Source organism: Bos indicus, chromosome 25, assembly GCF_029378745.1.
Source record: "Bos indicus isolate NIAB-ARS_2022 breed Sahiwal x Tharparkar chromosome 25, NIAB-ARS_B.indTharparkar_mat_pri_1.0, whole genome shotgun sequence".
Classification (NCBI taxonomy): domain Eukaryota; kingdom Metazoa; phylum Chordata; class Mammalia; order Artiodactyla; family Bovidae; genus Bos; species Bos indicus.
In genome coordinates, this window is record NC_091784.1 from 28944767 (window position 1) to 28955089 (window position 10323).

The 10323-nt window shown below is 38.2% G+C and overlaps 1 protein-coding gene across 3 annotated transcripts in view; it reads left to right on the forward strand.

The window, feature by feature from the left end:
- VKORC1L1 (vitamin K epoxide reductase complex subunit 1 like 1) overlaps positions 1-10323 on the forward strand; it is a 59676-nt gene that overhangs the window by 45285 nt on the left and 4068 nt on the right. Inside the window, exons 2-3 of one of the 3 annotated variants that reach the window (XM_070779975.1) lie at positions 6617-6726; positions 9658-9730. The exons of 1 other annotated variant lie outside the window; for it this stretch is intronic. In XM_070779975.1, coding sequence (XP_070636076.1) covers positions 6617-6726; positions 9658-9730 — 183 coding nt within the window. The remainder of the gene's footprint in view (positions 1-6616; positions 6727-9657; positions 9731-10323) is intronic. One more of the 3 variants, XM_070779976.1, reaches the window with a different exon arrangement.

Below are 10323 nucleotides of genomic sequence, written 5' to 3' on the forward strand. Positions count from 1 at the left end.
GTTGAATAACCTGTTACATGCCACGTTTTCTTTACCATTCACCCGCTGATGGACGTTTTAGTTTGTCTCCATGTCTTGGCTGTTGTAAATAACGCTACAGTGAGGATAAGGGTACTGTCTTTTCAGTTAGTGTTTTTGTTTTCTTCAGATAAATACCCAGTCGTAGAACTGCCGGATCATGTGGTGGTTCTATTTTTAGTTGCTTAAGAAAGCTCCATACTGTTTTCCATAGTGGCTACACCAAAAAGCACTCCCACCAGCAAGTGTTCTCTTCTCCACATCTTTACCAACACTCATTTCTTGTCTTTTTGTAGCCATTCTAACAGGTGTGAGGTGCTATCTCACTGTGGTTTTGATTTGCATTTCCCTATGACTAGTGATGTTGAACACCTTCAAATACCTATTGACCAACTGTGTCTTCTTTAGAAAAATGTCTATTTACTTCCTCAGCCCATTTTAAAAATCAGATTGTTTGATTTTTTGCTATTGCACTGTATGAGTTCTTTATGTATTTTGGGTATTAAGTCCTCATCAGATATATAATTTGGAAATATCTTCTCCCACTCAGTAGGTTGCCTTTTATTATTATTATTTTTTTGATGGTTCTTTTTGCCCTGAAGCAGCTGCTTAGTTTGATGTAGTCCTGTTTATTTTTGCTTTCATTGCCTTTGCTTTTGGTGTTAAATCCAAAAAATTGCCAGGACTAATGTCAGGGAACTTACTACATATGTTTTCTTCTAGAGTTTATGGCTTCAGTTTTTACATTCAAGTCTTTAATGCATTTTGAGTTAATTTTTATGTGTGGTGTATATAGTGGTCTAGTTTCATTCTTTTGATGCGGTTGTCCAGTTTTCCCAACATCATTTACTGAAGAGACTATTCTTTCCCCATTGTATATTCTTGGCTCCTTTATCATAAATTAATTGGCCATACATATGTGGGTTTATTTCTGGGCCCTCTGTTCTGTTCCATTGGTCTGTGTGTCTCTTTTTATGCAACTGCCATACTAATTGGAGAAGGCGATGGCACCCCACTCCAGTACTCTTGCCTGGAAAATCCCATGGACGGAGGAGCCTGGTAGGCTGCACTCCATGGGGTTGTGAAGAGTTGGACATGACTGAGCGAGTTGGACTTCACTTTCATTTTTCACTTTCCTGCATTGGAGAAGGAAATGGCAACCCACTCCAGTGTTCTTGCCTGGAGAATCCCAGGGATGGGTGAACCTGGTGGGCTGCCGTCTATGGGGTCGCACAGAGTTGGACACGACTGAAGTGACTTAGGAGCAGCAGCAGCCATACTGATTTGATTGCTGTAGCTTTTTGTATAGTTTAAAATCAAAGACTGTGATGCCTCCAGCTTTGTTCTTCTTTCTCAAGATTGCTTTGTGGAGAAGGAAATGGCAACCCACTCCAGTGTTCTTGCCTGGAGAATCCCAGGGATGGGTGAACCTGGTGGGCTGCCGTCTATGGGGTCGCACAGAGTTGGACACGACTGAAGTGACTTAGGAGCAGCAGCAGCCATACTGATTTGATTGCTGTAGCTTTTTGTATAGTTTAAAATCAAAGACTGTGATGCCTCCAGCTTTGTTCTTCTTTCTCAAGATTGCTTTGTGGAGAAGGAAATGGCAACCCACTCCAGTATTCTTGCCTGGAAAATCTCATGGACAGATGAGCCTGGTGGACTAGTGTCTGGCATTGCAGAGTCGTACACAACTTAGCAACTGAACAACAACAACACACAATCAGGCAAATGTGATTTGGGGAAATAGTTCTTGATGGAAATGTGACATAAAATGAAGAGTGAAGTGACCTAGCAATATGGAATACAGAGTTTTGTAAGAAATTAACATTTGTGTATAGAATAATAATTGCAAATATTCAAACAATAAAGTCCATGGCTAAAGAAAAAAAAAAAAAAGATTGCTTTGGCTATTCAGAGTCTTTTCTGATTCCACAAAGACTTTAGGATTGTTTGTTCTAATTCTACTTTATCTCATCCCAGTTTATAAAATTTTGTCTGACTTGTGATTTGGGGTTTTTTTGGGGGGTGAACTGGTCAAAAGCAGTGATTTTCAAACTTTTTGATAGGAGAACCCCTTTATACTTTTAATAATTATTGAATACCCCTAAAAGGCCTTATGTGGGTTATATCTGTATTTGGTATTTTGGTATTTACTGTATGAGAAATTACAAACTGAGAAATTATTTAAATATGCATCCATTCATTGAAATATAATAAACCCATTATATGTTAACAAAATATTGTGAATAATAACTCCCCCCTACCCCACACACGCACACACACGATAGTGGAAAGACTTGCATAGTTTCTCTTATCGCAAGTCTCTTTAATGTCTGCTGTAAGGTAAGACTGTTGATTCTCACATAAGGTCCTGAGATCTGCATGTAGCCTTTGGAAAACTCCCCTATACACTTGTGAGAGAATGATAATGAAGGAGGCAAATAATGTCTTAGATTTCTCCTCAGTGACTGAGGATACCCAGGTTGGAGAGCAATTGGTTTTAAGAGTTGTTGTTTCTGGCAAAACTAGGAGTGTTTAAAAACCTTTCAGCAATTTCTTATCATAGCTTAGGGAATGGTATTGGTTGTTTTGAACCCAAATACAAAATGTTCAAGGAACTTACTATTTGGGTCAAAGATGAACCTTTTTTTTAGAATCAAAGATTAAAGAGGAGTTATCAATTGCATAATCTCTTCTTTTATGTTATCTACTGAAGCAAAATGAACAGCTGTATAACTAGTACTTTCAGAAAACATTTTTTTTGCTCAGTCGGTTAATATCGCATCCCACCTTGTTCCGTAAGGTACTTGGGGCAACTCTGCAGATAAGTGGTATAATAGAATTTTGAATACAGATGGGACAAGAAGAAGATGGTTAGAAACTAAGACAAAGCCAAGTGTAAAGTAGCACATACACTTTTGTATAACTTTTAGAAGTGGGAGAAAACTATAGTGTTTTCAAATGTTCCAACTTGAGAAGAAGATTCACTAAGGGTTTTTAATGACTCACACCATCCTTTGCAATTGTGCAGCGTAGTGTCTTTAATAAAAATCTGTTCTTACCTTTCCAAGGAAAATAATCTCACATATTGCCAGTCTACTTTGCTAGTTACTTGACTTGCTAACAGTTATTACATCAGCTTTATCAAAATGTATTAAGCTATGCTAAGTCACTTCAGTCGTGTCCGACTCTGTGCGACCCCATAGACGGCAGCCCACCAGGCCCCGCCGTCCCTGGGATTCTCCAGGCAAGAACACTGGAGTGGGTTGCCATTTCCTTTTCCAGTATTAAGCTATATTCAGCATTATTAATTGTATTTATGTGTGCTCAGTCATGTCCAACTCTTTGCAACCCCGTGGACTGTAGCCCACCAAGCTCCTCTGCCCGAGGGATTCTCCAGGAAGGAATCTGGAGTGAGTTGTCATTTCTTTCTCCAGGGATCTTTAGTTATAGCATGTGAGATCTAGTTCCCTGATCAGGTATGGAACCTGGGCCCCCTGTATTGGGAGCATGGAGACTTAGTCACTGGATCACCAGGGAAGTCCCGGTAATCGCATTTTATAATGTTATGTAGGATAAAGGAAAGAGCACAGCACTGCAATCCAGGAGACCAGAGATCTAACTAAGGTTCCGAGGCTGGATTCCTACAAGCCTAGGCAGTCACTTTTTCTTGCTCGTGGGCAGAGAGGAGAACAGGTTTCTGGAAAGGGGCTAACAATTTAATTTGGGAGATGGAAGCACTCTATAGAGTGTTGAGGTGGTTTTTGTTTTTTTTAATGAAAGGTAAAAAAAACCTTTCTTGCTTCACACTACTAGAATTACTTCACACTGCAGAATTGCTATACCATGATTACAATTTTTATCCCAGGGTTACTCAGGTATTCGTATTGATCAAAATTGTACAGTTAAGATTTGTGCGTTTATATATATTTTACCTTAAAAAATTAAAAATAATCAAGTGGTTAGTGGGTAAAGGTGGCAATAAAACAAGAAAGGCACAGTTTTCAAAGCTACACGATAGGGACGTGAGGTTACTACCCAGCTCTGTTCACTTTGTGTATGTACATTTGAAGCTGTCCGTGTTTAAATGTTTTTGTTTAAGCAGCTTTCTGCTCTGCCATATTAGACTGTCAAAAGATAGCATTTAGAATTGATAAATCAAGAAATAGCAATGTAAAGATATACTTTAGAAATGTGGAAATAAAAGGGGAAAATAATTAAAAGGTATCAAAGTGGTTGCCTGTGGGGATCAGAGCTGAGTGTAGAGAGGGCTGGAGTAGGAAATACCTTGATTTTGTTTTATAAGAATTCCAGTGTTATTTGATTTTTAAACCTTATGCATATATTCCTTGGATGAAATAGTATATTCATTCTGTGAATTACTGCATTGTTTTCGAGGAACATATCCACAGGATCATATGTGGACAGTTAGTATTAATTCTAAGCACAGACCAATGCTTAGAATAAAAATTGTTTACTTATGATAATTTTGGCAGTATGCGCAGTTATTTCCAGTGCCAAGGTTGATGATTTACATTTGAATTCCTACTTCAGATGCAGAGGGCTCCAGAGGTTGATTGCATAGTTTGTCCCTGCCCTCCTGCAGTTTGTTCTTGACACCATAGTCAAGAGTGATCATTATAAAGTTTCTATTACTCTCCTGTTCAAAAGCCGCCGAGTGGCTTCCCATGGCAGTTAGACTAGAATTGAAAGTCTTCATCATGGCCCACAGACAAGGCTGTAAGCTACATAAGTGATGGGATGGTGCCTTATCTTCTTGTCACTCTCCCTCCTCAGAGTCAGCTGGATGGCCTTTCACACACTCTGAGCTCTTGCCTGCCTCCAGGCCCTCATACTTGCCATTGCTCCTGAGAATGGCTGCTTCTCCTCATTCAGGAATTCCTGAAAAAGGCCTCCCCTCACCATCTAGTTATATAGTAGCTCCTTCCACCCCTTCTCCATGTAAAGCAGTGGTGCTGAGAGTGGTCCTCAGACCAGAAGCATAAGCATCACGTGGGAACACTTTGTTTTGTTTGGAAATGCATCACAGACCTGCTGAAATAAAATCTGCATTTTAACAAAATCCTCTGGTATGCAGTGTAAATTTTTCCAAAGTTCTGATCTAAAATAACCCCCCTTCTCAGTTTTCCTGTTAATAGCTCATTTCTGAAGATAACCTGGTCATTTACCTGTCCATTACTTCTCCCTAAATGAAATAACTGTACAACAACAATCTTCATGGTGTTCACTTATTTGTAAAATTGGGGTCATACTATCTCCCACCCTCGTCATTATGAAGAGATTCACTATTTCTTGGACTACTGAAGTCATGCAACTAATAAAGAATCATTCATTTATCCTTATCTTCAGGTAGTTTGTCTTCAGAACTGAAGTTTAGGTTTTATTGAGCACTTTGCTACAGACTGAAAACACTTTCTTTTTGGTATTTTATAAAGCACTTCCATTCAGAGTGCTGACTTTAAAAAATGCACAACGTGAGAGTTGCAAGTTAAGTTTTACTTGGGGCAAAGTGAGGACTGTAGCCCGGCAGACAGCATTTCAGATCAGCAGGGGAACATGACCTTGGTTGGGGGCAGTACATGCAGTCAAGCACGTATTTTCTTGCAGGTATCTTCTAGTCAGGAGCAGCAGTTGTCACTACGAAAGATTTTAGTGCTCTTCTAGATATGAGGAGGTAGAAAAATTGGGCTCATGAAATCAGCTTCTGAACATATCTGACTATCTGAAAACCTGTCCTGTGGGGTACTGAAAATCAACAGCTGCAGCAGCACATGATTTAATCCTTGTAGAGGTAGATGGCAAGTGCCCATTTGGAGTTGACAAGGGTTAAAGTTGTCATTAAAGGTTTTTATCCAAAGTAAGTGTTAGTCTACTATTTGTATCAAATTTTATTAAATCAGAATTTAATACATTTTTAATAAGAAAATAAAATTCTGAAAATGGAAAGTCAAATGTAAAATTTTCAGTTAAACTAAAATAAAAACTGATGGGGCAAATAATGCATCAACTTTTTACTTGTGAGGTAAGATTCTAGGAAAAACTTTAGTTTTGGATAGTCTACATTTAAAGATAATGTTCCCAGGATATGTCTCCTCATGCATGTCCTGGGTCAGGAAAAACTTCATTCTATGTACTTTGAGTGAAGAAATAGGACAGCTTACATCAGTGACTTTCAACTGGGGGTGATTTTGCCCCCAGGGACATTTGGCAATGGCTGAAGACATTTTTGGTAGGCGCAGCTGGTGGAGAGGTGGGTGTAGAGGCCAGGGACCTCCAAATACCGTGTAATGCCCCCCACTGAACAGCTCTCCACCACAAAGAATTATTTAGCCCAGAATGTCAGTGGTGCTGCTTCAAAGAGACCCTGGCTTAAAATTCAAAGAGCCCTTCCTCTGCAAATACTAATGCTATCAGAAAAACAACACTTTGTTCAACCTTTTGGAAAAGAGACTATATAGAAACTGGCAATTTAGAGATTCAGATGAGTATGTGGGCAGGAAATGCTCAGATAGTTCTCCTTTTTTAAAAAGAAGAAAACTCAAATATAGGGTTACTGGTTTTCTTTATTTTACAGATGGGGTCGAGGATTTGGTCTTTTGGGTTCCATTTTTGGAAAAGATGGTGTATTAAACCAGCCTAACAGTATCTTTGGACTTATATTTTATATACTACAGTTATTACTTGGTAAGTATTTATACAGCAATACATAAATAAGTTTGTTTTGTTATATTTCATTTAGTACTTTGTCTCTTTGTCCTGATGTGTCTTTACAGTAAGTAAAAAGCAGATGTTGGTGGTAGAACCACTAGTTTGTAACACATTTTTGTGTTGTGAAAACTTGGTTCACTAAGATTTTGATGACACTCAGCCTGAACTTGGTATCTGTTGGTATTTAATCAGGGATAGGAGCATCCCAGGATGCTCAGAAAAACGAGTCCCATTCAGGGAAATTATTACTCCAAACAGTTTGCCTTGGAAACCTTGTTTCCTTGTTATTTTGTATACTCTGTAGCTATTTTAAAATATTATGCATTGAGAAAACATTAATGCTAAATGATATTCAGTCATAATTCCATCACCTTTGTATAGCCACTGTTGCCATTGTTCCTTACTTTTTTTACTTAATTTTATGTGAGCTCTCTTACACTGTCTATCCTCTTAAGTGCTTTGCTGTTGTGGATATCAGGCTTCAGATTTTTTAATGTTCTAAATAATACTACAGTGATTAACTTTGTTTAAAGTCCTCTTCTCATATTTCCTTTTCTCTTTGAATTATTTCTGCAAAACAAATATCTAAATGTAGGATGAATGAGTCAACAAACATAGATTTTTGTGGGGTATGGATTTTAATAGGTAGAAACAAACTGATTTTCCCTCAGTTGTCAGGTTTTCCCAAAGCTTCAACCATCCTCATTTTTTTTTCTATAAAATTTCTAATTCAGTAGTTACATATTAATAGCCATATTAATTTTATTTTTAATTTTATAGTATTTTAATTTCCTTTTATTGCCAGTTATTGGGATCCTGATAACAGTACATTTCATATTTGTTACAAACATTTTACTCATTCTTTATTCTTGTTTTAGAAATATTGATTTTGTGAATTTTGATTATATAGAAGGTTTTATAGTTTCAGAGTTAAATTCATCCATCTTTGTCCTTGCATTTCAATTGTTAATATTTTATCCTGTTATCTGGCAGGTCTTCTTTCTAGCAACAATAGATTTATTCCAAGGCAAGCTGTGCACCTAAATTTTTCTTAATAGCCTTATCAAGTTTGCCCCCTTCCGTATCTGTATATCCTGCAGAAATAAAAAAACACACACAAGGATATTCATAGCAGTTCAGTTTAAAATAGCAAAAAATTAGAAGTAGCTTGTAAGGATTGAATAGGTTACAAGCATGCTAAAAAATACTATGTAGCCATTAAAGGGAAAAGTAGGTCTACAAACCCTGGAAGATCAAAACCTAGTTTAGCAATTAAAAAAAAAGGCAAATTGTGGTATAATAAATAGAGGATAAGTATATGTTTATATATGTGCAGGGTTGAGACTTTCACCTTTTATTTCATTTAATTGTTTTGTTTGGATTTCTAAAGAAGAATATAAAGTATAAGTTCACAATAAAATAACCTAAGAAAAGCTTCTGACTATGTTAATTTTGGGAGATGGGCTTGAACAGCTCCCAAATTTTGTAATATTTAATTTGTTAATTTCATTTAAAATCATGTGTATCATATATATTTTTTCTAGTCACATTTTAGGCATTCACATGCATTTTTAGTGTTTGTGTCTTTACCACTAGAGGCACATTTGAACTCCCCAAACGTGGTTTTCCAGAGCATATCAGGTTCACTCCCTTCTAAGTTGTTCAAGATAGAGCCTTTTTTTTTTTTTTGGCAGCGCTGTGCAGCTTAGTTCCCCAACCAGGAATTGAACCTAGGCCACCACAGTGAAAGTCCTGAGTCCTAACCACTGGACCGCCGGGGAAATCCCGTCCTATTAGGTCTTTAAATCTGCACAACAGTCTTAAGAGGCAGTCATAATTATTGTCCCACTTTTACAGTTAAGGAAAAGAGTTGTACAGAGAGTGCAAATAACTTGCCTATATCATTTTGAAATTAACTTTCTTAGATAAAAATTAAGGTGCCAGCATTCATTTTTGAAGTTTGAGATATTCACATAAATGAGGTCAGCGAACTTTGTTTTTTAGTAAAGGGCCAGATAGGAAATCATTTAGGCTTTGCTGACTATCACAGCTACTCAGCTCTGCCACTCTAGTGCCAAAGCAGTCACGGGCATTACATACATGAATGAGTGTGGCTGGGTTACGATAAATCCTTATTTACAAAAGCAGGTGGCATAAGTAATCCAACAGTATCTTAGTGTGGAAAGAGCCTTGTTAAAGCGTCAGGGATGTCTCTGGCTGTCCAGTAGTTAACACTCTGTATTCCCAATGCAGGGGACGCAAGTTCAGTCCCTGGTCAGGGAACTAAGATCCCACATGCCGCACAGTATGGTCAAATACATAAATTAATAAATACTCCTCTGCTTTAAAAAAAAAAATGATTTCTTCAAAAAACATGTACTCTCTTAAGTGGTCTCTAGGCAAGTCGGTTCCCATGGCTAGGCTACAGCCCAGATGCAACTTCTCATTGTACTGGCAGTGTGATCTCAGCTCCTTAATTAACCTCTTCAAACCACTACCACTTATTTATTTGTATCTGTTTCTGTGATCCTTATCCATTAGTTGTTGGGTAGGAGGGTAGGTAGTTTAATATGCTCTGCTCTCTTGTCCTTAAAAATAAGTGCACATGTTCTCAATACTGTTGGCTACAGGAAATTACAAAACCAAACATGTGAAGATGTCAGATGATAGCATCAAGAGTTCAGGCTAGTCTTTGTGTTGAGAACTCAGGTTGTCTCCATCTGGTTTGACCCACATGTGGCCAACTGGCCAAATGTGGTTTTCCTTATGCCCCAGGGTGAGCCCTTTCTGAAATGTTTATCATGATTTTTTTTTCCCTTCAACAGCATGTTGATGTAATCATCTCCCATTATGGGATTTTTGATAAATTTGATCTGAACACAGGAAAGCAAATTTTACTTTCCACAGGTGGGGAGCCTGCCTATAGTGAAAAGGGTCTGTCTGGATGGTCTCACCAAATGTGTCCTGCTTGGAAGAGAAGGTTGTGGTCCTCACATTACTTTTTTCTCCTCCTCTCATTACTTTATTCATTACAGGAGGTAGGGCTGTCAGTTTTACAAATCTGCTTCATTGCATAATGTGATTGCAAAAGTGCATATTTTCTTCACATGCCTTAGCTAAGGCTAGTTTATGAAATATATAATATTTCATCCAGAATATTTACCAGTCAAAAACAGTGCAGCTATGGGATGGACATGTACACATTGCTATATTTTAAGTGGATGACCAACAAAGACCTACTATATAGCACAGGGAACTCTGCTCAGTGTTATGTGGCAGCCTGGACAGGATGGGAGTTTGGGGAAGAATATTGTTGTTGTTTAGTGACTAAGTCATATCTGACTCTTTTGCAACCCCATGGACTGTAGGTCGCCAGGCTCCTCTGTCTGCGGGATTTCCCAAGCAAGAATACTGGAGTAGGTTGCCATTTCTGCTCCAGGGGATCTTCCTAATCCAGGGATCAAACCCATGTCTCCTGCATTGACAGGTGGATTCTTTACCACTGAGCCACCAGGGAAGCCCTTGGGAGAGAATGGATACGTGTATATGTATGGCTGAGTCCCTTCGCTGTTC